The 26,797-nt window shown below is 37.8% G+C and overlaps 1 protein-coding gene across 2 annotated transcripts; it reads right to left on the reverse strand.

Annotated features, from left to right (window-relative positions):
- On the reverse strand, window positions 1-23,529 carry LOC131902648 (vomeronasal type-2 receptor 116-like). 2 transcript variants are annotated; one of them, XM_059253660.1, is made up of 7 exons: window positions 23,370-23,529; window positions 22,978-23,016; window positions 22,283-22,569; window positions 21,206-22,000; window positions 19,665-19,892; window positions 10,533-10,656; window positions 1-905 (listed from the first exon to the last, which is right to left on the reverse strand). In XM_059253660.1, exons 1-7 carry the CDS (start codon window positions 23,527-23,529, stop codon window positions 1-3), a joined length of 2,538 nt encoding a protein of 845 aa, XP_059109643.1. The 2 variants fall into 2 exon arrangements, with proteins under 2 accessions (XP_059109643.1, XP_059109642.1); XM_059253659.1 differs by lacking the exon at window positions 22,978-23,016 and having other exon boundaries at window positions 22,283-22,574; window positions 23,336-23,529.
- Window positions 23,530-26,797: the final 3,268 nt, after the last annotated feature.

Below are 26,797 nucleotides of genomic sequence, written 5' to 3' on the forward strand. Positions count from 1 at the left end.
TCAAAAAGATGTTTTCTCCTTTAACTTTTGAAGAGAATTTCTCTCTGGTCTTAACAAAATTATGTAGCACTTAGGGAAAAAGATGCATCCCAGAAGGCCAACACTGGAGGCCAGGATGGAGAAGACCTCCACAGCCACCATGACCTTGCCCTTGGTGCTGTGGTAGACAGGAAGAAAAGTGACCCAGACACTGCAGAACAACAGCATGCTGAAAGTTAGCAATTTGGCTTCATTGAATTTGTCAGGGAGATTCCTGGCCAAGAAAGCCAAAATGAAGCTCCCAAATGCAAGGGAGCCATGGTATCCCAAGACACAGTAGAATGCAGTAACTGAACCCTTGTCACACGCAATGATGATGTGGCCATGCTCAGAATGTGCATCAATGTCAATAGATGGAGGAGAAACTCCCAGCCAGATTGTACAGAGAATAATTTGGATGAGGGTACAGATGCCAATGATATAGTTGGGTGCCCCCGAAGTCAGATAGAACCTCATCCTTTGTCCGGGAGTTGTGACTTTGAAAGCTAGAACAACAGTAACTGTTTTGGCCAACACAGTGGAAACAGCCACAGTGAATACAACTCCAAATGTGATTTGCTGCAGGATGCATGTAACTGCATTGGGATGGCCAATAAAGAGGAAGGGACACAGGAAACAAAAGAGGAGTGAGATGAGCAAAATGTAACTGAGACTGCGGTTATTGGCCTTGACAATGGGAGTGTCATGATGCTTCACAAATACCACAAGAACAACAGATGTGAATGCAGTGAAGCAAAAAGCCATTGAGGTCAGAGCCATCCCCAAGGGGTCTTTGTAGGTTAGAAAGATCACAGATTTGGGAATGCACTGGTTCTGCTCTGCATTGGCATACTGCTCTTCTGGGCACATCACACACTGATCCACATCTGATGGAGAAAGGAAAGTATGTTTAGTGCATCTTGGCATATTTAGAGATCAGACATTTCAACTAAATGTGTTGCAGAAGCAGGCCAATGTCTGTGCTTTTCCTGAAGATATAGGTAAAAGGTATTGCTGCACAGCAATGCTTCAATTTCACAATATTCATTCATTATATTTATGTGTAAGGAAACTAAACAATCATCATGTTGTCTATATAACCGTGTGTTCATGAATCCATTTGTCATCTTAAGGAAAGCACAGGTATTTCAGCACCATTGTGGATGCTGTGATAAAGTGACTTAAAGTTTTTAAGTGACAAAAACTGAAATCATTAACCACTGTTTTGCACAGTGTATATTTTAAAGTCTCAGAAGCACATATACATTGCCTGCTGCTTTTTTTCTTTCTGTTTTATGAATGCTGTCCTTATTAGAGATGGAGACTGTGTCTTCTACTGGGACAAGACCTGTGATATATTTTCTAGTGTGAATTTGTCAGCCTAAACACACTGATGTAGATGAATTTCTAAACAGTCATAAAATAAGAAACACAGAGCCAAGTATAGGGGTGAAAGCCACAGAGATCAGAAAAATAGTGAGAGCCACCAGCTAACCTTATCTCACCATGCCACTGTGGCTTCCCAAGAGAGAGCTTCATCCTGTCTAACCTGCATAATTATTTCCTTGTTATTCTGCCTTCTCATTGGCGCTTAGCCCAGCTACCTCATTTCCTTGTCACTGCCTGTCTGTACAGACCTCCAGGTCTCTATGGTTGGTACTAGGATTAAAGATGTGTGCTACCGATCCTGCCCTGGACTTCCTTTCTGGAGCACAGAGATTCCAGCCACTTCCTGAGACTTAGAGGCCGGCCCCCAGCTCCCATCCTGCCACAGATTTCCCTTTTGGAGCACAGGTGAGTGCCCTGGCTCAGCCGGGACCCCATTCCTGGGCACCAGCCACTCCAGGAAAGACCTGCCCAACTTGGCCCCAGGTTCTGGCCACCAGGCAGTTTCCCTTCAAGCCCCACCGGGAAGAATCCCCTTCTCCAAGACCCCCGGCAGACCCTGCAATCTCCACGCCCTGCCCCCATGCCCATCTGCCCGAGACCCCAGCCACTTCTTGAGATTTAGAGGCCGGCCCCCAGCTCCCATCCTGCCCCAGACTTCCCTTCTGGGCCTGAGAGAGAGAGAGAGAGAGAGAGAGAGAGAGAGAGAGAGAGAGAGAGAGAGAGAAGAACTCCCATAGAGCTCCCATCCTGCCCCGGACTTCCCTTCTGGACAAGAGCTCCCATCTTGCCCTGGAGTTCCCATTTGGACAAGAGAGCTCCCATCTGGACAAGAGAGAGACTTCCTGAATCTGTCAGCTCTGTCTGAACCAAGTGTGCTGATAAGACCAAGAACGAACTACAAGGAGATGGGCAGACGTCAAGGCAGAAATTCATACAACAAAATGAATAGCAATACAGCATCACCAGAACCTAGCCCTCCTCCAACATCTAGACTTGAACATCAAAAATTGGAAGAAGCAGAAGAAAACAGTCTTATGAATGACATCATGAAGAAGCTAGAGGCTTGTGTAGAGGAAAAGACAAAAAAATGGGACGAATGCTGTAAACAACTAGAGGAAAGGGCAAACAAATTAGAAGAAATCAATAAAGGCCTGGAAGAAAACAATAAAATACTGAAAGAAAATCAAGAAAAATCAATGAAACAAATGAAGGAAACAGTCCAAGACCTGAAAAGGGAAATAGAAAAAATAAAGAAGACACAAACAGAGGAAATGCTGGAAATAGACAATCTGAGTAAACGATCAGGAACTTCAGATGCAAGTATTACCAGCAGAATGCAAGAGACGGAAGAGAGGTTCTCTGGCATTGAAGATACAGTAGAAGAAATAGATTCATCAGTCAAGGAAAATACTAAAGCCAACAAAGTCATGAACCAAAATGTCAAAGAAATTTGGGACACCATGAAAAGACCAAACTTACAAATAATAGGGGTAGAAGAAGAAGAAGAAGAATACCAACTCGAGGGCACAGAAAATATATTCAACAAGATCATAGAAGAAAACTTTCCCAACTTAAGGAAGGAAATGCCTATGAAGATACAAGAAGCCTATAGAACACCAAACAGACTAGATCCCCCAAAAAAGTCCCCTCGCCACATAATAATTAAACAAGTAAAAGTACAGAATAAAGAAAGAATATTAAGAACAGCAAAGGAAAAAGGCCAAGTGACTTATAAAGGCAAACCCATCAGAATAACACCCGATTTCTCAATGGAGACTTTGAAAGCCAGAAGGACCTGGACAGATGTAATGCAGACACTAAGAGACCATGGATGCGAGTCTAGACTAATATACCCAGCAAAGCTTTCAATCATCATAGATGGAGCGAACAAGACATTTCAAGACAAAGCCAGATTTAAACAATACTTATCCACAAACCCAGCCCTACAGAAAGCACTAGAAGGAAAATTCCAACCTAAGAAAGTCAGATACACCCTCGAAAACACAGGCAATAGATAAAGCCACAGCAGTAAACCTCAACGAAGAGAAGTACACACACCACCACCACCAAAAAATAACAGGAATGAACAATCACTGGACATTAATATCCCTCAATATCAATGGACTTAATTCACCTATAAAAAGACATAGGCTTACAGAATGGATACAAAAGCAGGACCCATCTTTCTGCCGCATACAAGAAACACATCTCAAATTCAAAGATAGACACTACCTAAAAATAAAAGGCTGGGAAAAGACTTTCCAATCAAACGGTCTTAAGAAACAAGCAGGTGTAGCCGTCCTGATATCCAGCAAAATAGACTTCAAACTAAAATCAATCAAAAGAGATCAAGAAGGGCATTATATACTCATCACAGGGAAGATCCACCAAGATGAAGCCTCAATTCTGAACATTTATGCCCCAAACACAAGGGCACCCACATATGTAAAAGAAACATTACTAAAGCTTAAATCACATATAAAACCTCACACATTAATAGTGGGAGACTTCAACACCCCACTTTCACCACTGGACAGATCTCCCAAATCGAAACTTAACAGAGAAATAAAGGACTTAACTGATATCATGACTCAAATGGACTTAATCAATATCTACAGAACAATCCATCCTAACAAAAAAGAATATACCTTCTTCTCAGCACCCCATGGAACCTTCTCTAAAATCGACCACATACTTGGCCACAAAACAAATCTCAACAGATACAAAACAATTAGAATAACTTCCTGTGTTCTATCAGACCACCATGGTCTAAGGTTAGATTTCAACAACAACAAAAACTACAGAAAACCTACAATCTCATGGAAACTGAATAATACTCAACAGAATCACCAATGGGTTAAGTGCTGTGGGATGGTCTGTATGTCAAATGTGTTGTTGATTGGTCAATAAATAAATCACTGATTGGTCAGTGGCCAGGCAGGAAGTATAGGCGGGACTAACAGAGAGGAGAATTGAGAGAACAGGAAGCTGGGTGAGAGGGACAGAGCCAGCCGCCATCAGGACAAGGAAGATGTAAGGTACCAGTAAGCCATGAGCCATGTGGCAAAGTAAAGATTAATAGAAATGGGCTAAATATAAGAGTAAGAGCTAGACAATAACAGGCCTGAGCTAATGGCCAAGCAGTTTAAATAATGTAAGAGTCTGTGTGTTTATTTTATAAGTGGGCTCTGAGACTGGCGGGACTTGGTTGTGGGAGCTGGAGAGAAATTCTCCAGCAACAGTTAAGGAATAAATAAAGAAAGAAATTAAAGACTTTTTAGAGATCAACGAAAATGAAGACACCACATATCCAAACCTATGGGACACTATGAAAGCAGTACTAAGAGGGAAATTCATAGCACTAAATGCCCACGTAAAGAAGTTGGAGAAATCTCACTTTGTAGCTAGAGTTTTCCTGCCTAGCCCACAGTCAGGACAAATCTCTCTCACCTGCCAGTTCCATAGCCGCTCAGACCCAACCAAGTAAACACAGAGACTTATATTGGTTACAAACTGTATGGCCATGGCAGGCTTCTTGCTAACTGTTCTTACAGCTTAAATTAATCCATTTCCATTAATCTATACCTTGCCACATGGCTCATGGCTTACCGGCATCTTCACATGCTGTTTGTCATCGTGGCGGCTGGCAGTGTCTCTCTGACTCAGCCTTCCACTTCCCAGCTTTATTCTCCTCCTTGTCCCTCCTATACTTTCTGCCTAGCCAATGGCCAATCAGTGTTTTATTTATTGGTCAATCAGCAACACATTTGCCATACAGAACATCCCACAGCACATTCTACTTCATAAATGAGTCTGTCAGATACGCTAAGCCCATAGGCTGAAGATGATGCCCCAACACTGCGGAGAAACCTCAGATGATTGTCCAGGCAGCTGGCTGTTTCTGTCAACTCACAATTTTTTGGAAGTTGCTTGCATATACTTCCTATTTTTATTTTTTTTGTTAGCTAATACTATTTCCTTCTTGGGTCTCTGAGGAAGTTGAAGATTAGTTAGTTATAGTTGATGATTAATTAAGATAGAAAGTGAATTAGATACAATAGAATAGATAATGAAATTATTTTCTATGAATTTGTCAAATACAAATGAACTAGACATTGTTTAGGTATTTATTACCTGTATATATTGTATATAGTTATTGTACTTTTGTATATAGTTTTTCTTATGTTAGTTATAAGCTTTTTCTTTTTTTCTTTTTATTAAAATAGAAAAGGGGAAATATGGTGATATTTTATTTGTATTAAAATGTTATTTGTATGTTAATAAATAAAGTTGCCCGGGGGTCAGAGCTATTAGCAAGCCATAGGAAAGCAGGGCAGTGGTGGCGTACACTTGTAATCCCAGCACTTGGTAGGTAGAGCTGGGTAAATCTCTGTGTGTTCAGGGATACAGCCATTATTGGATACATATGCCTTTAATCTCAATACCAAGCATGGAAAACCTGGAGGCCTATACAGACAGGCCGTGACGAGGCGATCATGTGGTTGGGTTTACAACCAATTAGAAGGCAGAACAGGAACACTATATAAAGACTTTAACACAGGGGTAGTTCTAGTTCAGAGAGTTAGCACCACTGCAGGAGGAAGGGTAAGGTTTTAGCTCTAATCTCTGACCTCTTGGCTTTCTTCTTTGCATTGGTTCTGTGTTTCTTATTTAATAAGAAGGTTGGTTACATCTACATCACACTAGTGACTTAAAAACACACCTGAAAGCTCTAGAACCAGAAGAAGCAAAGTCTCCCCCGGAAAAGTAGATGCCAGGAAGTTATCAAAGTGAGAGCTGAAATCAATAAAATAGAAACAAAGAGAACAATACAAAAAAATTAAAGAAACAAAGAGTTGGTTCTTTGAGAAAATCAACAAGATAGACAAGCTCTTATCGAAACTAACCAAAAGACAGAGAGAGAGAGCATCTAAATCAACAAAATCAGAAATGAAAAGGGGGACATAACAACAGACATTGAGGAAATCCAGAGAATCATCAGGTCATACTTCAAAAACCTCTATTCCACAAAACTGTAAAACCTAAAAGAAATGGATAACTTTCTGGATAGGTACCACATACCTAAGTTAAATCAAGACCAGATAAACTATTTAAATTGTCCAATAACCCTTTACAAAATAGAAACAGTCATTAAAAGTCTCCCAACCAAAAAAAGCCCAGGACCTGATGGTTTCATCACAGAATTCTACCAGATCTTCAAAGAAGAGTTAATACCAATGCTCTAAATTGTCAAGAGACAGCCTGAACTGACCTACTCTGGTGATGGCATGGCCAAATACCCTAATTGTCGTGCTAGAAACCCCATCCAATGACTGAGGGATCTGGATGCAGAGATCCAACTAGGCCCCGGGTGGATCTCTGGGAGTCCAATTGGCAAGAATAAGGAGGGTATATATGAGCAAGAATTGTTGAGACCAAGGTTGGATAAAGCTCAGGGACAAATAGCCAAACAAATGGAAACACATGAACTATGAACCAATGGCTGAGGGGCCCCCAACTGGATCAGGCCCTCTGAATGGGTGAGATAGTTGATTGGCTTGATCTGTTTGGGAGGCATCCAGGCAGTGGGACAGGGTCCTGTGCTCATTGCATGAGTTGGCTGTTTGTAACCTGGGGCCTATGCAGGGTTGCTTGGCTCGGCCTGGGAGGAGGGGACTGGACCTGCCTGGACTGAGTCCACCAGGTTGATCTCAGTCCGCGTAGCTGGCTTTGCCCTGGAGGAGGTGGGGATGGGGGGTGGGTTGGGGGGAAGGTGAGGGGGGCTGGAGGGGGGAGAACAAGGGAATCCATGGCTGATATGTAGAACTGAATTGTATTGCAAAATAAAAATAAAAATTTTAAAAAAAGAAATATTAAATGGAAAAAAAAGATATGTGCTACCATGCTTGGTTGTTCCCTAGTGTGTCCTTGAACACACAGAGACTCTGCTTGCCATGTGATTGAAATAAGTGCATGTGCTACCACTGCCTGACTTTTGTTTATGGCTGGCTATATCCTCTGATCTTTAGGCAAACTTTATTTATTAACATACAAATAAAATATCACCACACATTGACATAGAAGCAATATTAAACAGAATCTGTAGGAAACCTCAGAGTCAGCAAGAGATACCCTAGGATCAAGTTCTCAACACAAAGGAGATTTATTTGACTCAGAGGTGAATGGTAAGTGAATAAGAGATAAAGACAGAATATAGAGGATGAGGGAGAAGGGAAAGGAACATGGGAGATGGGTTACAGGTATTTGGCTGAAATATAAAGAACTTCCTCTGGGTAGAGAGGAGACAGATTTGCCCTTTAGGAAAATGGCAGTTCATAAAGGTAAAAGGGGAATCCCATATTACAATAAAGTATTTAATTGGATAGTCAAGTCTATTAGGACAGCCACAGGGGGTGTTGCTATCCTGACTTCAATACTTTGATAGCCAGCCCCAGCAGGAGGTAGTGGCTAAATAAGGGAACAGACCTTGGTAGCTAGCTTTAAGTATGTAATTGCAGCCTGTTGGTGATGTCTTTTGTCTTTAATCCTAGCACAAGGGAAGCAGAGGCAGGCGGAATTCTGAGTTCAAGGTCAGCCACATCTACAAAGCTAGTTCCAGGATAGCCAGAGCTACACGAAAAAAACCTGTCTCCAAAAAAAGTAAGTGTCTTAGGTAGTATTTCTATTGCTGTGAGAGGAAACACTGACCTTGGCAACTCTTATAAAAAAAAAAAAAACGTTTAATTGGGTATCTTATAGTTCAGAGATTTAGTTCATTATCATCATGGTTGGTCATGATGGCATGCAAGTAGACTTGGTGCTGTAGAAGTACCATAGAATTATACATATTTGATCCATAGGCAACAGTAATAAACTGACTCAATGGGTGTGGCTTTAGTGTCTGAGAGTTCAAATTCTTCCTGCAGACTGACACACTTTCTCCAAAAAAAACACCCCTTCTCCAACAAGACAACATCTACTAATAAGACCACTCCTCATAATCTTATGGGGTCAAATCACATTCAAACTTCATCAGTAATCTAATGGTTTTTAGAAAGGCAAAGGGAAAGGGGAAGAAGAGTAGGGCTTGATAAAGACATGTTGCCCACTCTCCATCTAGCTAAAGTCCCTTCAGAATCATTAAGTTTTTTTTTTGTGTGTGTGTGTGGGGGTCTTTGTGTATATGTACAGATTTATATGTGTGTATACATATAGAATAACAAAAGAGCTCATGAATAAGAGTGTGATTCAGTTTATATGGCATAAGTAGGAGGATGAAATGATAGAAGAAAGTTATATAATTTTGATGTTTGAAAATGCAAAAATAATTAAATATGTTAAATAATTGCCCCTTAGTTGAGTCTTCATCTGGCAGGAAGGACTCTGTACTCCTGAGGATTGTTCATAAGAAACAGTAACCTTATCACTTAAGGTAGAAACCTCTGTATATTTTGAGAATTGAAAAGCCCTACATCCTGATTCCATCACCCTTGGGAAGAGACAAGTACATTCCTCCTATCCCAATTTCCATCTACGTGAGACTGAGATGCTGTGAGTGTACTCCAGTATGAAGGAGATGTTGATATAACACCATGAGCAACTCCATACAAGGACATTCAAGAAAGAGTGATAGCACAGACTGTTTGTTTTGAGGAATAGGACCCCAATCATAAGCTGTAATCTTTAACCTTGCAAGATAAGGAAACTTGATTACAGTTGCTCTGAATCAGTGGATAATTGAAGAGTCATGATGTGCTTCTAGATTTTAAGTCTTCATTTAAAGACACATGTAAATAGTTAATTTATTTAAGGGACTGAAAGTTGGCTCAGTTGTGAAGAGAATGTACTGCTCTTACAGAAGCCCTGAGTTTGGTCCCCAGCAGTCATGTCAGGTGTCTCACAGCTGGCTGTAACTAACCACAGAGACATTGGATGCCTCTCACATGCACCTGCAATTATGCACACATAACCACTCATCTCACATACATACACATAATGAAAGAAACAATAAAATATTTTTGCTTAAGTGTTGTTGTATTTATCATTATAAATACAGATTACTCTTATATGTTTTTACATTTAAAACAATTTCACTAGACTTTGTTTAATTACTTCAGTAAATATTGTATGTGTGAGTGCATGGAGGTCAGAAGAAAACTTCTAAGAGTTGGTTACCTCTTCCTACTACAAGGAATTTAATTGATGTGGCATATTATTGGCCATAAGTGTTCTTTAGAGACTTTCATTTCATTGCTTAGGATGACAGGCAATAGAAGAGAAAAACAATCCATCTGGCATTTGCATAGGGCCAACTCTAAACAAATAATCATTTCACTGATAAGAGCTGTGTAGGTTTCAACAACATTTAGAAAATTGTGGCTAGTTGCTTTCATAAAAAAAATTTAATCTTGTATTTGTGACATTATTAAATGAGTGAAGTATTGAAAAATATTGAACACAGGACTGACTCTGTATTTTCTACATCAGGTGCCATCTCTTATTTACACTTTTCTAGACTTCAAATTGCATTAATAGTTTGAAAAAACAGATCTCTGGATATTGCTTAAAGTTTTCTGTCTCATACTAAACAGTTTCTGATAATTTTACAAGTAATTATTCTTGTCTCCATTAATCTTACAGAGGACTTTCATTTGGTTCCTAGCACCCACATAACAGATTTCAGTGGCTCTGATGCCCTGATCTGTTCTTCATTGACTCCTGCATATACATGGTGCCTTAAACTTTTGTAGAGATACATAAACACATTCAAATTTTATAAATAAATATTATTAAAGACTCATAATTATAATTTAATCTATCTGTTATTTTAGAGGAGATAATCACACTAGGACCTTTTGTAGAATTCCTTCACACTGTACTTGGATTACCAAACTGTTTATCTGAGAAAATGACACATGACATGAATTTTCAATGAGTCAAAGCTGTATGTCATAGCAAAGGGTGTTACTTGAAGATATGCTGTTATTGATCACATTCCTATAAAAATGAACATAGGCAAGTGATGTATTTGATTTGTAGAGAGGACTTTTAAACTCTTTAATCATCTCCATGTGGGTTAGAGAGGATGAACATTGGGAAGAATTTATTAAGCAGCAAACACTCACTTGTCTCATTAGAAACTTCATTTTCTGGGCAGGGGCTGCAATCAAAACAGCAGACTGTCATTCCCTCCTGCCAGAATTTTCTGAATCCAGGACCACAATCAGCACTGCACACAGAGGGAGGCATCTGAGGAAAATTAGACACATGCTGTCATTAGTAGTTTTTCCTACTTCTTCCATATATCCATTAGATGAACATGGTGAAATAAGCTTATGCTATATACAGCAAATGAGTGACCATATTTTATGTACACAACAAGCTTGTTTTATATACATTAAATGAGTGACCACATTTCACTTAGTATATTATATAAGGTCATTTATAGGAATGTATGGAAACATTAATATAAAGTTGGATAGCTTCACATTGCTAGAAAATTAGAAAGAAAAATAGGTTGTTTGTTGTGGGCAAACACTATGGTGCTTGCAAACTGGTTTTTCTCATTAATTTTTGTCAACTTACCACAAAGTACATTAAAAAGTTAGTGGGAACCTGATCTAAAAGAATCCTCTTCATTGAACTAGCCTGTCAATCTACCTGTAATACATTTTATTAATTAGTACTAGATTTAGGAGTGCTCATCCCACTGTGGGTATTGTTATCCCTAGGCAGGGCTGTATGAGAAATCAAGCAGAGCAAACCAATAAGTAGTGTTTTTTCCCCCTAAGGGTCTATGCTTTATAGAAGCCAGAATCTTGACTTGTCCTCCCTTAATTGTAACCCATGAGCCTAATCAACCACTCCTCTTCATTTTGTGTATAGGCAGTGTTTAATCACAATAATAGCATTTCAATCTAGAACTAGTGGACATATTAAACTGGGGAAGTAACTCCTCATATCTCAGATAACATACATGAACTCCAATAAAATAACACTGCAAAGCATGAAAAAGAGGGTATAAGAAAGAAAAAAAAACAGATAAATGGCAGAGCCTGGTACATTTGTATTGATAAAGTGCTGAGTTGACAAGAATTGAACTGAAAAGTTGTATTTTTCCTGAGGTGAAAATGCTTTACAAAATATTGGGGGAACCTGAATAAAAGTTAGCTTACTTAACGCTAATTAAAAGATTTCTTAAAGTTTAAAATAGAAAGTCTTTGTTTCTATCTTAGAATAATATCAAATAATGCAGTAACAATAACAGGCAATAATTAGTAAATAATTCTCAATAACATTTAAATATTAATCTTCACATTCTCTAATCAAAATACACAAATATCAACATTGATTTGTAGAACCAACAGTCATTTTTGCTTTCAGAAACTCACCTTACTTACAAACATGCAGAAATCCATTCTGTAAATATGGGGACAGAGAATGTTGAAGAAATGGAACATGATAAAGAAAACTAGAGACTAAACACATTGATGTACATGGGTTGGAAAAATTCTCAAGTAAACATTGAGTAATATAACTCAACAACACAGCAGAAATATCTGTCTTTGTGTCAAAGATAACTTCATTCTAGGGATACAAGGATGGTTTAACATATACATATCAGTAAAGTATATGTGGCATATAAATAGACTCAAGAATAGAAATATATGATCATCCAAATATGGTCAGAAGAGTTGTTTTTCTGTCTGGGAATCTAGTGCTGTCTTTATATTACTTGATCATTTGAATATATCTTACTTTTCCATGTGTAGAAGTTCTTCTAGTGTTTCCATAACACTGTAAGAATCATTATGAATTCCTATAATTTATGTTCACTGTTGAGCATTTTTCTGTCTCTGTACTAGCTAGGGTTCTCAGGAGTAAAAGAATTTAGAAAATGAATCTGTCTTTATATATCTCTCTATATATATGTATACATATGTAAAAATTATTAGAATGTCTTATATGCCTAGTTTGGGTATTACAACAATTGCTGCAAGGGAATGTAAAGCCCTAGATTCCAGAATCTTCTTAGTCCATGAGGCTGAAAGTCTCAGCTGATCTTTGTTATACACTAGAATCTCAAATAAATAGTTTCTAATGCCAGTGAAATTATAGACTTGCTAGCAAGGTGAGAGCAAGTAGATAAACAGCAAAAAACTTCCTTTTCAATGTCCTTGTATTGACTTACAACAGAGGGTATAGCCCTAGATAAATATTGCCTTTCCAAAAATCAAATAATCTGGATTAATGTTATGTCTTCTCAAATTAAGTCCCAGATAAAAGATACATTTTTCCCATCTTAAAAGATCACAATTTGGAGTCTATTCTCCTAGCTGATGTCCCTACCATCTAGGTTTTAGGCCCAGGAATACAACCTGTGCCCCTATACCCCAACCCATTGCAGTCCCAGTTTCAGGCCAGCAGGCAGGACTCCTGCAGGCAGGGCTTACTAACACCTCCTCTTCAGACACTGTAAACTATAAGCCCTAGTCCAATGCTCAAACCCACCCATCCCCCAGGACTACAACTGCTCCCTGAAACACAGACTAAACCAGCTCTAATTGGACCACGAGCTCCAATTGGATCAAGAATGCTATTAAGCCAAGTGTGGCTCCCTGAGACACAGAAATCATTGGCAATGATTGGAGCAAGAGATGCCAGTGTAAGAAAATACTCAACAACATAAAGACCAATATGGTACCACAATACAGTTGTACATCAGCAAGACCAGAACATCCTAAAATAGAAGAAACAAAAGAAAATGACCTTAAAATGATTTTAAGATGATAGAGGCTTTTAAAGAGGAAATGAAAAATTCCCTTTAGGTATTGAGAAAAAGAGAAAAAAATTGGAAGAAATCAATAAATCCCTTAAAGAAAGACAAGAAAACCAAGAAAAAGCAATAAAACAGGTGAAGAAATAAGTGCAAGAATTGAAAACTGAAATAGAGGCAATAAAGAAGACATAAACTGAGGGAATGCTGGAAATTAAAATCTGAGGATGGGTACAGGAACTATAGATGTAAGCATAACCAAAAGAATGCAAGAAATGGAAAAGAGACTCTCTGGCACGATAGAGGAAATAGATTCAGCAGTCAAAGAAAACATTAAAGACAACAAAGTCATAACACAAATCCTTCAGGAAATCTGGGAAACCATGAAAAAACCAAAACTAAAAATAATAGGGAAAGAAGGGGGAAAAGAATAACAGCTCAAAGGAACAAAGATATATTCAACAAAATCATAAAAGAAAACTTTCCCAACCAAAAGAATGAAATGCCTATAAAGATGCAAGAAGCTCAGAGAACACCAAATAGGCACAACCCAAAAAAGTCCCATTGCCACATAATAATCAAACCACTTAATATACAGAATAGAGAAAAAAAATATTAAGAGCTGAAAAGCAAAAAAAAAAAAAAAAAAGAAAAAGAAAAGTCAAGTAATGTATAAAGACAAACCCATCAGAATAACACCCAAATTCTCAATGGAGACTCTGAAAGCTAGAGATCCTGAACAGAAATTATGCAGACACAAAGAGACCATCAAAGCCATCCCAGGTTATTATAACCAGCAAAGCTCTCAATTGCCATAGACCAAGTGAAAAAGGTATTCCATGACAAAACCAGATACAAAAAATACTTATCCACAAATCCAGCCCTACAGAAAGCACTAGAAGGAAAAATCCCACCTAAAAAATTTAGATTTACCCCGGAAAACACAGGAAGTAGATAATCCCACACCAACAAATCCCAAAAAAAGGGAAAACACAACACTACCTTCAAAAAATAACAGAAATTAATAATCACTGGTCATTAATATCCTTTAATATCAATGGAATCAATTTGCCTATAAAAAGATACAAGTTAGCAGAATGGATATGAAAATAGGATCCATCCTTCTGCTGCGTACAAGAAACACACCACAACTTCAAAGACAGACACTATCTCAGAGTATAGGGCTGGGAAAAGCCCTTCCAATCTGATGGATTAAGAAGTAAACTGGTGTAGCTATCCTAATATCTGAAAAAACAGATTTCAAACTGAAATTATTAAAAAGAGTTTAAGAAGGACATTACATATTCATCACAGGAAAAATTCATCAATATGAGGTCTTAATTCTGAACATGTATGCCTCATATTCAAGGGCACCCACTTATGTAAAAGAAGCATTACTAAAGCTTAAATTGTACATCAAGCCCCACACTAATAGTTGGAAACTTCAACACTGCAATATCCCCAATGGACAGGTCTGCCAGACAGAAACTTAATGGAGAAATAATGGAACTAAAAGATGTTATGACTCAAATGGGCTTAATAGACATTTACAGATCATTCAAACCAAACACAGAGAATGTGCCATCTTCTTAGCACCCTATGGAACCTTCTCTAAGGATGTAACCACATACTCAGTCAAAAAGCAAATCTTAACATTTACAAAAATAAACGGAATAATCTCCTGTATTTTGTCAAAACACCATGTTTTAGTTAGAAATCAACAGCAACACAAGTTACAAAAAGCTTACAAACTCATAGAAACTGAATAAGGTTCAACTGAATCACCACTGGGTCAAGGAAGAAATAAAGAAATTAAAGACTTCCTGGAATTCAATGGAAATGAAGGCACAACAAACCCAAACTTATGAAACACTATGAAAGCAGTACTAAAAGGAAAATTCATAAGTCTAAATGCCTACATAAAGAAGTTGGAGATATCTCACACTAGTGACTTAGCAGCATACTTAAAAGCTACAGAAGAAAAAGAAACAAACTCACCCAGGAGGAACAGATGCCAGGGAACAATCAAATTGAGGTCTGAAATCAATAAAATAGAAATAAAGAGAACAGTACAAAGAATCAATGAAACAGAGAGTTGGTTCTTTGAGAAAATCAACAAGGTAGAAAAAACATTATCCAAACTACTAACAGACAGAGAGAGAATATCCAAATTAACAAAATAAGAAATGAAAAGGAAACATAACATCTGAGAATGAGGAAACACAGGGAATCATCAAGTCGTGCTTCAAAAATCTGTACTCCACAAATTGGAAATTCTAAGAAAATTGAAAATTTTCTAGATAGGTAGCACATACTAAAATTAAATCAAAACCAGTTAAACAATTTAAATAGACCCATAAGGAAATAGAAACAGTTATTAAAAGTTTCCCAACTAATATAATACCATGGCCAGATGGTTTCAGTACAGAATTCTACCAAGATTTCAAAGAAGAGCTAATAATACTCCTCAAATTTATCCACACAATAGAAACACAAGGAACATTGCCAAATTATTTCTAAGAGGCTACAGTTACCCTGAATCCCAAGTCACACAAAGATGCAAAAGAAAGAGAATTACAGATCAATCTCCCACATGAACATTGATGCAAAAAGGCTCAATAAAATACCGGTAAATCAAATCCAACAACATATCAAAAAATCATCTACCATGATAAAATAGACTTCATCCCAGAGATGCAAGGATTGTTCAACATACAAAAATCTATCAATGTAATCCATCATATAAACAAATTGAAAGAAAAAAAAAAACATGATCATCTCATTAGATGCTAAAAAAATTGACAAAATCTAAAATTCCTTCATTATAAAGTTCTTGGAGAAATCAGGAATACAAGAAATATACTTAAACATAATAAAGACAATTTATAGCAAGCTGGTAGCAAACATCAAATTTAATGGACAGAACTCAAAGTGATGCCACTATATTCAGGAATAAGACAAGGGTGTACACTCTCCCCATATCTATTCAATATAGTACTCAAAGTCCTAGCTAGAGCAATAAGACAACAAAGGATATGAAAGGCATATAAATTGGAAAAGAAGAAGTTAAACTTTATTTTCAAATGATATGATAGTCTACGTAAGTGACCCCATGAATTCTACCAGGGAACTCCTACAGCTGAGAAGTACCATCAGGAATGTGGCTGGATACGAAGTTAATTTAAAAATTCTGTAGGTCTCCTATACACAAATGATAAACAGGCTGAGAAAGGAATCAGAAAATCATTACCTTTTACAATAGCCACAAATAATATAAAATGTTCTGAGATAACTCTAACCAAACAAATGAAAGACCTGTATGACAAGAACTTGAAGTCTTGAAGAAGGAAATTGAAGAAGATATCAGAAAATAAAAAAGATCTCCCATGCTCATGGACAGGTATAATCAACATAATAAAAATGGAAATCTTTACAAAATAAATTTACATATTCAATTCAATCCCCACCAAAACCCCAACACAACTCTTCACAGACCTTGATAGAACAATACTTAACTTCATATGGACAAAGAGAAAACCTAACATAGCCAAAACAATTCTGTACAATACAGCAACTTCTGGAGGCATTATCATCCCTGACTTCAAGCTCTACTATAGAACTATTGTAATAAAATACGCTTGATATTGGCATAAAAACCAACATGAGGACAAATAGGAATCACATTGAGGATACTGACAATTGTCCACATACTCTGTGCACACATGATATTTTACAAAGAAGCCTAAATTGTAGAAGGAAAAAAAAGAAAGCATTTTCAACAAATGATGCTGACATAACTGGATGTCAACATGTAGAAGAATGCAAACAAATCCGTATCTATCACAAAACTCAAATCAATGTGTATCAAAGACCTCAAATAAATCCAGCTACATTGAACCTGAAAAAGGGGAAAGTAGGAAGTAGCCTAGACTGCACTGGCACAGGAAACAACTTCTTAAATATAACACCAGTAGCACAGACACTGAGAGCAACAATTAATGAATGGGACCTCTTGAAACTGAGAGGCTTCTGTAAGGAATGGACAGGGTAAATCAGACAAATCAAGGACAGCCTACAGAATGGGAAAAGATCTATTCCAACCCCATATCTGAAAGAGGGCTGATCTCCAAAATATATAAAGAACTCAAGAAACTAGAAATGAAAATACCATACCAGCAACTTAAAAATGGGCTACATATCTAAGCAGAGAATTCTCAACAAAATAATCTCAAATGACTGAAAGGTACTTGAAATTAAGACTTCAGACTTAAGAAATTTCTCAGCATCCTTAGTCATCATGGAAATACAAATCAAAATGCCTCTGAGATACCATTTTACAGCTGTCAGAATGGCTAAGATCAAAAAACACTGAGGACACCTTATATTGGAGAGGATGTGGAAAAGGGAGAACATTGCTTCACTGCTGGTGGGAGTGCTAATTTGTACAGCCATTCCAAAACTCAGTATGGAAACTTCTCAGAAAACTGAGAATCAATCTACCTCAAGACCCAACTATATCACTCTTGGGCATATACCCAATGGATAATCAATCATACCACAAAGACACTTGCTCAACTATGTTCATATCAGCATTATTCATAATAGCCAGAACCTGGAAACAATGTAGATGCACCTCAACTGACGATTGGATAAAGAAAATGTGGTACATATACACAATGGAGTATTACTCAGCAGTAAAAGCAACGACATCATGAAATTTGTAAATAAATAGATTGAAGTAGAAAATATCATCCTGAGTGAGGTAACGCAAACTCAGAAACACAAACATGGCATGTATTCACTTATAAGTGGATACTAGATGCACAGCAGAGGATAATCAGACTACAACCCACATCTCCATTGAAGCAAAGACACAAGGCACAGAAGAATCACTTTGGGAAGGGGAAACAGAGATCTCCAGGAGTGGAGCAGGGATATGGAGGGACAATTGAGAGGTGAAGATGGAGGATGAGTACATGAGGGAACAGGGTGATCTAGCTGGGGTAGTGATGGAATGGGAAAGCAATGAAAGTGATATCCTGATAGAGGGAGATTTTATAGGGTAAGGGAGAAACCTGGTGCTAGGGAAATTCCCAGGAATCCACAAGGATATCCCGATTAGATGACTAGCAATAGTGGTTAGGGTTCCTGACCTGACTTATCCTGTTAATTAGGTTGGTGAATACCCTAACTGTCATAATAGAGCTTTCATCCAGTAACTGTTAGAAGTAGATGCAGAGATACACAACCAAGCACCAGGTTGAGCTCTGGGAGTCCAGTTGAAGAGAGGAAAGAGGAATTATATGAACAAGGGGGGTCAAGGTCACAATGGGGAAATCTACAGAGACAACTCAACCAAGCACATAGGAACTCAGGAACTTTAGACCAACAGCTGTGGAATCTGCTTGGGGCTGGACAAGACCCTCTGCATATGGGAGACAGTTGTGGAGCTGGATCTGTTTGAGGGACCCATGGCAGTGTGATCAGGATATATCTCTGGTGCATGAGCTGGCCTTTTAAATAGTTTACCTCTGGTTGGACACCTTGCTCACACTTGAGGCGGGGGTTAGGGGCTTGGTTCTACCTCTACTGAATGTACCAGGCTTTACTGTCTCACCATGGGAGAACTTACTTTTTTAGAGGAGGGGATGAAGGGTTGGTAAGGAAGAGGGTTAGGCATGGATGGGGGATACAAGAGCAGGGATGAGAGAGGGATCTGTGTTTGGTATGTAAAATGAATAAATTTTTGGTTTAAATTAAAAAAATTAGCCAGGCGGTGGTGGTGCACCCCTTTAATCCCAGCACTTGGGAGACAGAGCCAGGCGGATCTCTGTGAGTTTGAGGCCAGCCTGGTCTACAGAGCGAGATCCAGGAAAGATGCAAAGCTACACAGAGAAACCCTGTCTTGAAAAACAGGAAAAAAAGATATAAAAAATTAAGAGATGGTCTTAATTAATGGCATTTATTCCTTTTCTTTCCTTCTTTCTGCCCATGTCTTTATTTTTTGTATTGTTTTTGGAGACAAGGATTCTCTCTGTAGCCCTGGTTATTCTTGAACTCAATCTGTAATAAAAATAATGATTTGCATATGTGTAATTTTCTCCTTATTTACAATTAGTCTCAGTTTTTCAGCACTGGTGTCAGATGTTCAACAGAAAAGAGGAAAATCATTGTGTAGTACTCAGAGTGCCAAGAGAATTTTACTTTACTGGAAATAATATTAAACAGTGTTAACAATCATTTTTATAATTATATTAAAAGACAGAAACAGGTTCTAGTATGATAAATATTCAGTGTGTTCATGTCTGTTATCTTCAAAGAATTAATAAAACATCATATCAAAAAGTGAAAAGGAGAATCATACTAAAGGATTCTAAAGAATGGTCCCTAATGTGACAATCTATTTCATTTCACTAAGTTACAAGGAAGCACAAATAGAAATGCTGTGCAATGGAAATCAGAAGATTTAGGTCAGACTCACCTCTGTACTTCCTGTGGCCCACTCTATAATGTCTTCATATAAATGGAGCTGTTGACCATGTGGAAAATATGGGCTAAACTGTCCAATCTTCACCTTAAGTCCAAGACCATTTGGGAAATTCCAAATCTGGAAAATGTCATATTCTGCCTGCAGTTTTTCTTTCTGTTTTGTTATCACTTTGTCCCCAACAGTATAGGTGAAGTGGGTCTTCCTAAGAATAGAGTGCAGCTGAAAGACAGTCAACATTCTATAGTGTGTGTCCTTGCTTGAAGTCAGAAAATGTATTCTGATTTCATCATAAATACAACTTTATTGAAGGTACACAGTTGAGAAATCTCAGTGAAAGCAAGTGGATTAGTAAAATTATCATAATGTCCCTAAAATTGCAGTTCTCTCAGTGGAAACTACCAAACACAAATGCATACATACATGCAGACACCAACAATAAATATTAAATGTGCACACACACATACACACACTCATATCCATACAGAGATATAAACAATACAGCCACATACTACGTACTCACACATACATGTGTAAGCCAAGACACACATGTGAACATACAGACACACAAAATCACACTTATGTACCCAAACAGACACACAGAAAAGGAACCCCACAAAAAACATACACAGGATCACACACATACACACACACACACACACACACACACTCATGATTTTATATATATATATATACAAATGCACAGGGAGACATTGATGCAGACAAGTTTATGCTCAAATCCAAAGTCAGACAGCCACACACACACAAATACACACAGATACACTGAAACACAGATATACATATGCACAATCTAATCAAAGAATACACACAAATAACACACATGGGCACATGTAGACACATGTGCTGACAAATACACACAGGAAGAGTCATATAGAAACACACACCTACAGGAAAAACATTGATGTAAGACAAATTAACGCTAAGTTCTACAAACAGACAGATATGAAGATAGACAGAAACACATATAAGCACATCAACACAGATATACACCCAGATACACAGAAACAAACACAAACAAATCCATAAACAATAATAGCCATCCATCCACACATATGAATACACATGTATGTACTGAACAGAATCATATCATTATTTTCTGTGTGTTTTCCAATGCCTAGATTTGGGGCAGAATCAGCTAATAACATTGTAGAAATGTATCCCCTACACTGATTACCACTTATTTGACAACTAACAAACAAAAGCTTATCTTCCCATCGGGGAGAGGATTAATGAGGAAAGACTCCTATGTTTCCAGTATTAGAACAGGGGTGATGATATTCAGGTGCTCTGTAAGAAAATCACTGATTTACCTTGATAAATTCTGTGTCCTATTCTACTGCCTTTGCAACTGAGATTTATACCAACCTTTAGATTTACTTTCTCAGGAGCAAAAATGTTCAGAAAGCTTATATTTGGCAAAATATTTCCTAATCAACTAGAATGTGGCATCAGAGAGACTATTAAAGACTCTGACATTGATGACACCAAATATCATCCAATAGAAGAAACACTACCTTCAAGCAATTATATTGATGTCCTTTCACTTTATCCATTGTCTGAAGAAACTTCTCCTGGAAGAAATGGGCCACGATATGCACAGCATCATATATATCATAATTGCCATCATTAAAAGCCATGTCAAAAGTCTGTAATTCTAGCCATTCCAATGAGGCATTAGATGAGCAATTCTTCAGTGTCTTACAGTTAGAAGCTGAGACTTCACAGTTAAAGTTCATCCACTCCAGTCTTGCCAGGTATTCATTTGTGGTGAGAGGGCTCAATGTCTGGAGGAAACTTTTAAAACCAGAAATCTCAGCATGATGGTGTGCAAAAGTTAGAGTCTTTTGAGATGAGTCAAGTGTAAAGTCACTCTTACTTGTGGAGACATCCCACTGTGAGGTGGTAACCCATATTTTTTGTATACCTAGAGAGTCCCACATTCTATAGCTCAAAGCTAGAGTGCTGTCTGTTTCACCATAAATGATAATAACATTTGAGGATGATGTCATGATTTGCTTATAGTATGTTTCAGCTCTTGACACATATAAATGCATGTTGACTGGAATCATGTTCACAAAGGCAAAGCAGATTATATTTTCTTCCATCTCTCTTCTCAAATATGAGAGAAACTGGATACCATGATCATTGTCTGAGATGGTCAGCCCAATCCAGTTCCAGCTGAAGTGAATCATGAGAGAGATCATGGCCTGTGCTAGAGATGTGTCCTTGGGGGCCATCTGATACAAATAAGGAAATTGTTCATGATCACTCAGGATGGGATGGAAAGGTCCGAAGGTAAGTTGAACAACCTGGGACACAGGGAGGACCATGAGGTACCATGCATTAAAATAAGTTGTTAAACACACTTTTCTGCAAAGAGATCTTAAATACACCCTTACCTGTTACTTATTCCCTTATCTATATTTTAAAAAGAGAAATATGAAAGGCCCATAAAATCTCTGAATAGTATCCTTGAACTACGTAGTTTTACATAAGTGTTAGGTCAGTTTGTCCCTCACACTCTTCTCTGCATCTTGGAATGGCACCAGTAGAGACAGGATTTCTTGCAAAACTATCACACAAAATCTCACCTGCTGAGAATTGTAGAGGTCCATTGCTTTCCCAACTACTAAGGATTCTGCCAAGTTTGGTCCTGAAAGCAACACTGAACATATGTCCAGATTTATACAGTTATAATTAGGTGCATTATAATGATGTTTTACAGAAGATTGAATGATATCATATGCTTTTGACATGAACTTACAACCACCGGCTAGAAATCCAAATGATAAAGACATATTTGGTAAAATATCAGGGTTCCTGTTGACTTGATCCACTGAAAAAGCTAAGGCCAGTGCAAACTGATTGTTGTCATTTCCTCCTCTGTAAAAGGTCACAGTGATTAATAGGGACAGCCACAGTTCTCAAAGAATGCAAACATATCATTTACAGTCCATACAATCCTTCTTTACTGTAAAGAAAGAGTGAATAAATGGACTTTGAAATTAAAGGCCAGTGATTATACATGCATACAGTGAAGTGTGGAGAAAGAGGAACACATATGATGTTCAAAGTGGACAGGTTCCCTACTTCCATCCTTGATGTATCTTTAGAAGGCACAGTGTGACTACATGCAGGTTCTGAGAGAGTAAATGAATATCTATGTGAAAATTTTCTGCAGCTAGTGTGCCAAAAGTATCATTTTCCCTAGCAATGTGTTAAAAACTACCCGTTGATGGCATGTCCATCGGCTGACTCTACTCTATGGCCATTTGTTTGTACCCACTTAGTGTGACATTCATTGAATGAGAATGGGGTTCCTTTTGATGAGACATCACCAGATATTGTGATATGGAAATTGTGAAGAGGCAGACCATATGTGATGCGACAATGTATGGAGTCCCTTCTTTACTCAGCTTCCAGGCTTGAAAGTTAGAGGGTAATTGGAAGAAAAACAAAACACTCACTGGACAAATTAAAAGTACAAAAATGGCATTGACTTTCAAAAAGAATTTGGAGATGTTTATTGATGTGCACGTTGGGAGAACGAGGAAGAAGTTTCAAGGCATTGCTCTGATCCTCATCCTCTGACCTCTCATGAAATATCCATGATGACATTTATGTAGAAAGTATAAGGCACTTACCTTTCTTTGAAAGGTTGTATGAACTCTGTTATCTCCACTGGCCCATGTTCTGCCTCAAATATGAAGGCACATGACTGAAATATTCCATCCTTGTCTTCACTCTGCTTCATTGTCCAAAAGCAACTAGGATGAATGGAACTTGACACGTGAAGTAGAATGTTCAGGAACAAGAAGAGTAAAATCAAAGTGAACATTTTTTTTTTCTGCTCTAACCCTGGGAAATTTGGATTGTGACATGCCATGCTGATCAGAATATCAAATGGGCACCCAGATATCTCCATGTGCTTTTATTTCTGTGGTGAAATAAGAGACTACTTGTGTTTTCATGATTCATTTTCTTTTTTGTGCAGTTGTTTCCTCACCCATTGAGAATACTTTGAAACTCTCTTCCCTGGGGCTCTTCATCTGATATCCACAGTCTACAACATACAATTTGGATGAAAAATACACAGGATGATAGTTCAGCTAGTTTTATGACATCATTTATCACTTTGGAAAATAAAGCCCCAGGGAAGATGACATTTTGGGAAAGTTTCGTCCCATGACTGCCTCAGCAATTTGTTAGTGTTTACTGCTTTAGAAATGATGTCAGTGTATTTTGTTAGATTATCCACAGTGAGATATGTATTAATGGTTCAGGAGGACTCACAAATTAACAATTCATGGTTCCACACTGGAACCGTGTCATGGAAAAGCAGCTTCATGTTTAGAGTAATTGAGTTAAACACAGCATTCAGAGTGGGGCCTACTCTATGCCAGTATCAGTTACAGAATATCTAACCAAAGCCTGTGATTCCCTTGTCTTGAAAACCAATAATCAGTCCAAATTATTTAATTTTCTGAATCCTGCTGTTCCAAACCATCCAGCTCATCAAAGAACCACAGTTCATTTAAAATTAAATGTTGATTTTTTTAAATATTCAAAGAGCTCAGAAAGAACACCTGACCTGTATGCTTCATTTCATATACTATATAAGACCTATCACTCCTCCTCCCAACCAATCACTATTCATGAGAAGATAAGTTGAATATTTGATTTCTAAACCAAGATTCCCCTCCATGATTCAGTCCTCACAGATCACTACCATGTGTTGACCCATTTCTTCTTGTTTGTCTGTGGTTTTCAATGTTGTTTTTGCTCATTTTATAATCCATTAGTGTCTGAAAGAAGTCTTATTGGGTAGGTTAGAAGCAAGGAGAAACTGGGAAGTTACCCTGTGTTTTGTGTATAAATTCTTCTCATACAATTTTCCTACTCATCTACTTCACTTGCATTCTGGAACCTCCACTGCCACTGTGATAATGTTCAGCTCAGTATGGTATGAAGAGCCTCACTCAGTTGATATGTACTGCAGATAATGTAAGAAAAATATAGGGTAAGTCTTTGCTGTTTGTTGTGATTTAGTATTTGAGATGAGGCAAACAGGACTACTGTTCTCTTCTCAATCTTATTGCACATTCAATACTAAACATTTAGAAAGTTCATGATCCCTTGTTTTGTGACAAGCTAGGAACAAAATTCTTAGCCCCTTAAACAAATTAACCAATTAAAGCTATTCATAAAAACATTGGTCTAAATAAAAACACTTTAAATCTTGGAAGCACATCATGCTCTCTGCAATTACGCAATGATTCACAGCAATTAAAATATGGTTTTCTCCAATTACCATAGTGATGATAATAACTTATGGGTACTATTGATGAATACAAAGATTCCATGTTACCACTCATTCTTAAAGTCTCTTGTGTTGTCTTTCTCATGCTGTTTTACAGTATTTACTTCACCTGTGAGCACACTAGCAGGGTCTGGGTCTCAATAAGTTGAAAGTTAGGGAAGGAAGAAGGTGCTCTATGCTCCCAAAGGTGGTGGAATGAAGATGTAGAGATATTTTATTGCTAAGTATGTATAGAGTTTCCTACTTTCAGTGATAGGGTTACTGCTTCTTATGAAAAGGACTTGCAAGTTGCTGTCCCTAATTCCAGAGAAGCACACAACTAGTGCTGTGTTTATTTATTTTTTATTCTTTGCAGTTCTCAAATATTGATATTATATTCAATATATTATATTTCTTCCTCCTGCTTACATCCATAAAAACCCAATCACACTCAAATTCATGAGTTTACACAAACGTAAACATATAGAAATACATACTACTTACTGATTCCACTTAGAGTTGTTTTTATTTCAATGTATTTAGGCTGGCAAATTTGAATTAGAAAATGTATCAGAGATCTGGTCCCAGTATAGAACAGTCTTTATATCTCATAGAGGCAGCATTCCTAAAAGAGACAAAGACCTCAGGAGACACCGAAAGCATGTGATCTGTGATTTTAAAATGCACTCAGCAAAACTATGGTTAATGAATATATCTTCTGTGAATTCACCAATGTAAATCATTTCATCATTGCCTCCAAAATACACTACAAAATCCGTGTTTCCTGAAAACACAACCAACGATCTATCTCATCAATAACCTTAAATAGACATAAAATGATTCTTTGGTTTTGTTCCACATATAAATAATGAGAATTATGAAAAGGAAGCATTGCTATGCAACAGTATTATTCAATTACATCCTCAACAGCAAAATTCAAATATTTCAATGCTTAATTGAAATATCCTGAAAATATCAACGCTGAATCTATACTAATCATACTTTCTTTCTTCATCAGTTGTGGATCATTGTGTGAAGTGTCCAGAGGACCAGTATGTCAACACAGAGCAGAACCAATGCAATCATAAACTTATGATCATGATGAACTATGAAGACCACCTGGCTCTTGCCTTAATGGCCTTGTAGTTTCTATGCATTTACAGCTCTGGTTCTGGGGGTCTTTGTCAAGCATGATGACATCTCCAGTGTGAAGGCCAACAACCAGAAACTCAGTTACATCTTCTCTTCCTTATCTCACTCATTTTTGTTTCTTGTGCCCTTGCTCTTCATTGGCCATCCCAACTCAGCTACATGCACCCTGCAGAAAATCACATTTGGAGTTGTATTCACTGTGGATGTTTCCACTGTGTTGGCCAAAACTGTGGCTGTGTTAATGGCTTTAATAATCACAGCCTCTGGAATAAGGATAAGGCACTTTCTGATTTCAAGGGCACCTAACTACATCATTGCCATCTATACTCTGATCCAAGCTATTTTCTATGCAGTCTGGTGAGGAGCTTATTCTCCCTCTGTTGATATCAATACACATCTGAGTATGGCTACATCATCATTGTGTGTATCAAGTGCTCTGTCACTGGCTTCCACTGTGTCCTTGGATACATGGCCTGCCTGGCTATGGGGAGATTCACTGTGGTTTTCTTGTCCAGGAATCTGCTTAACACATTCAATGAAGCCAAGTTCTTGACATTAAGCATGCTATTGTTCTGCAGTGTTTGAGTCAGTTTTCTCCCTGTGTACCATAGTACCAAGGGCAAGGTCATTGTGGCTTTGGAGATTTTTCTCCTTC

This window comes from Peromyscus eremicus, chromosome 1 (genome assembly GCF_949786415.1).
Source record: "Peromyscus eremicus chromosome 1, PerEre_H2_v1, whole genome shotgun sequence".
NCBI lineage: Eukaryota > Metazoa > Chordata > Mammalia > Rodentia > Cricetidae > Peromyscus > Peromyscus eremicus.

Coding starts and splice junctions, on each gene's coding strand:
- LOC131902648 (XM_059253660.1), bottom strand. CDS start 23,529: ATGTTCACTTTGATTTTACTCTTCTTGTTCCTGAACATTCTACTTCAC. Junction 22,001..22,282: donor ACCTCTACAATTCTCAGCAG/GTGAGATTTTGT, acceptor CCTGTGTCCCAG/GTTGTTCAACTTACCTTCGG. Junction 906..10,532: donor TGAAGTTTCTAATGAGACAA/GTGAGTGTTTGC, acceptor TTTCTCCATCAG/ATGTGGATCAGTGTGTGATG.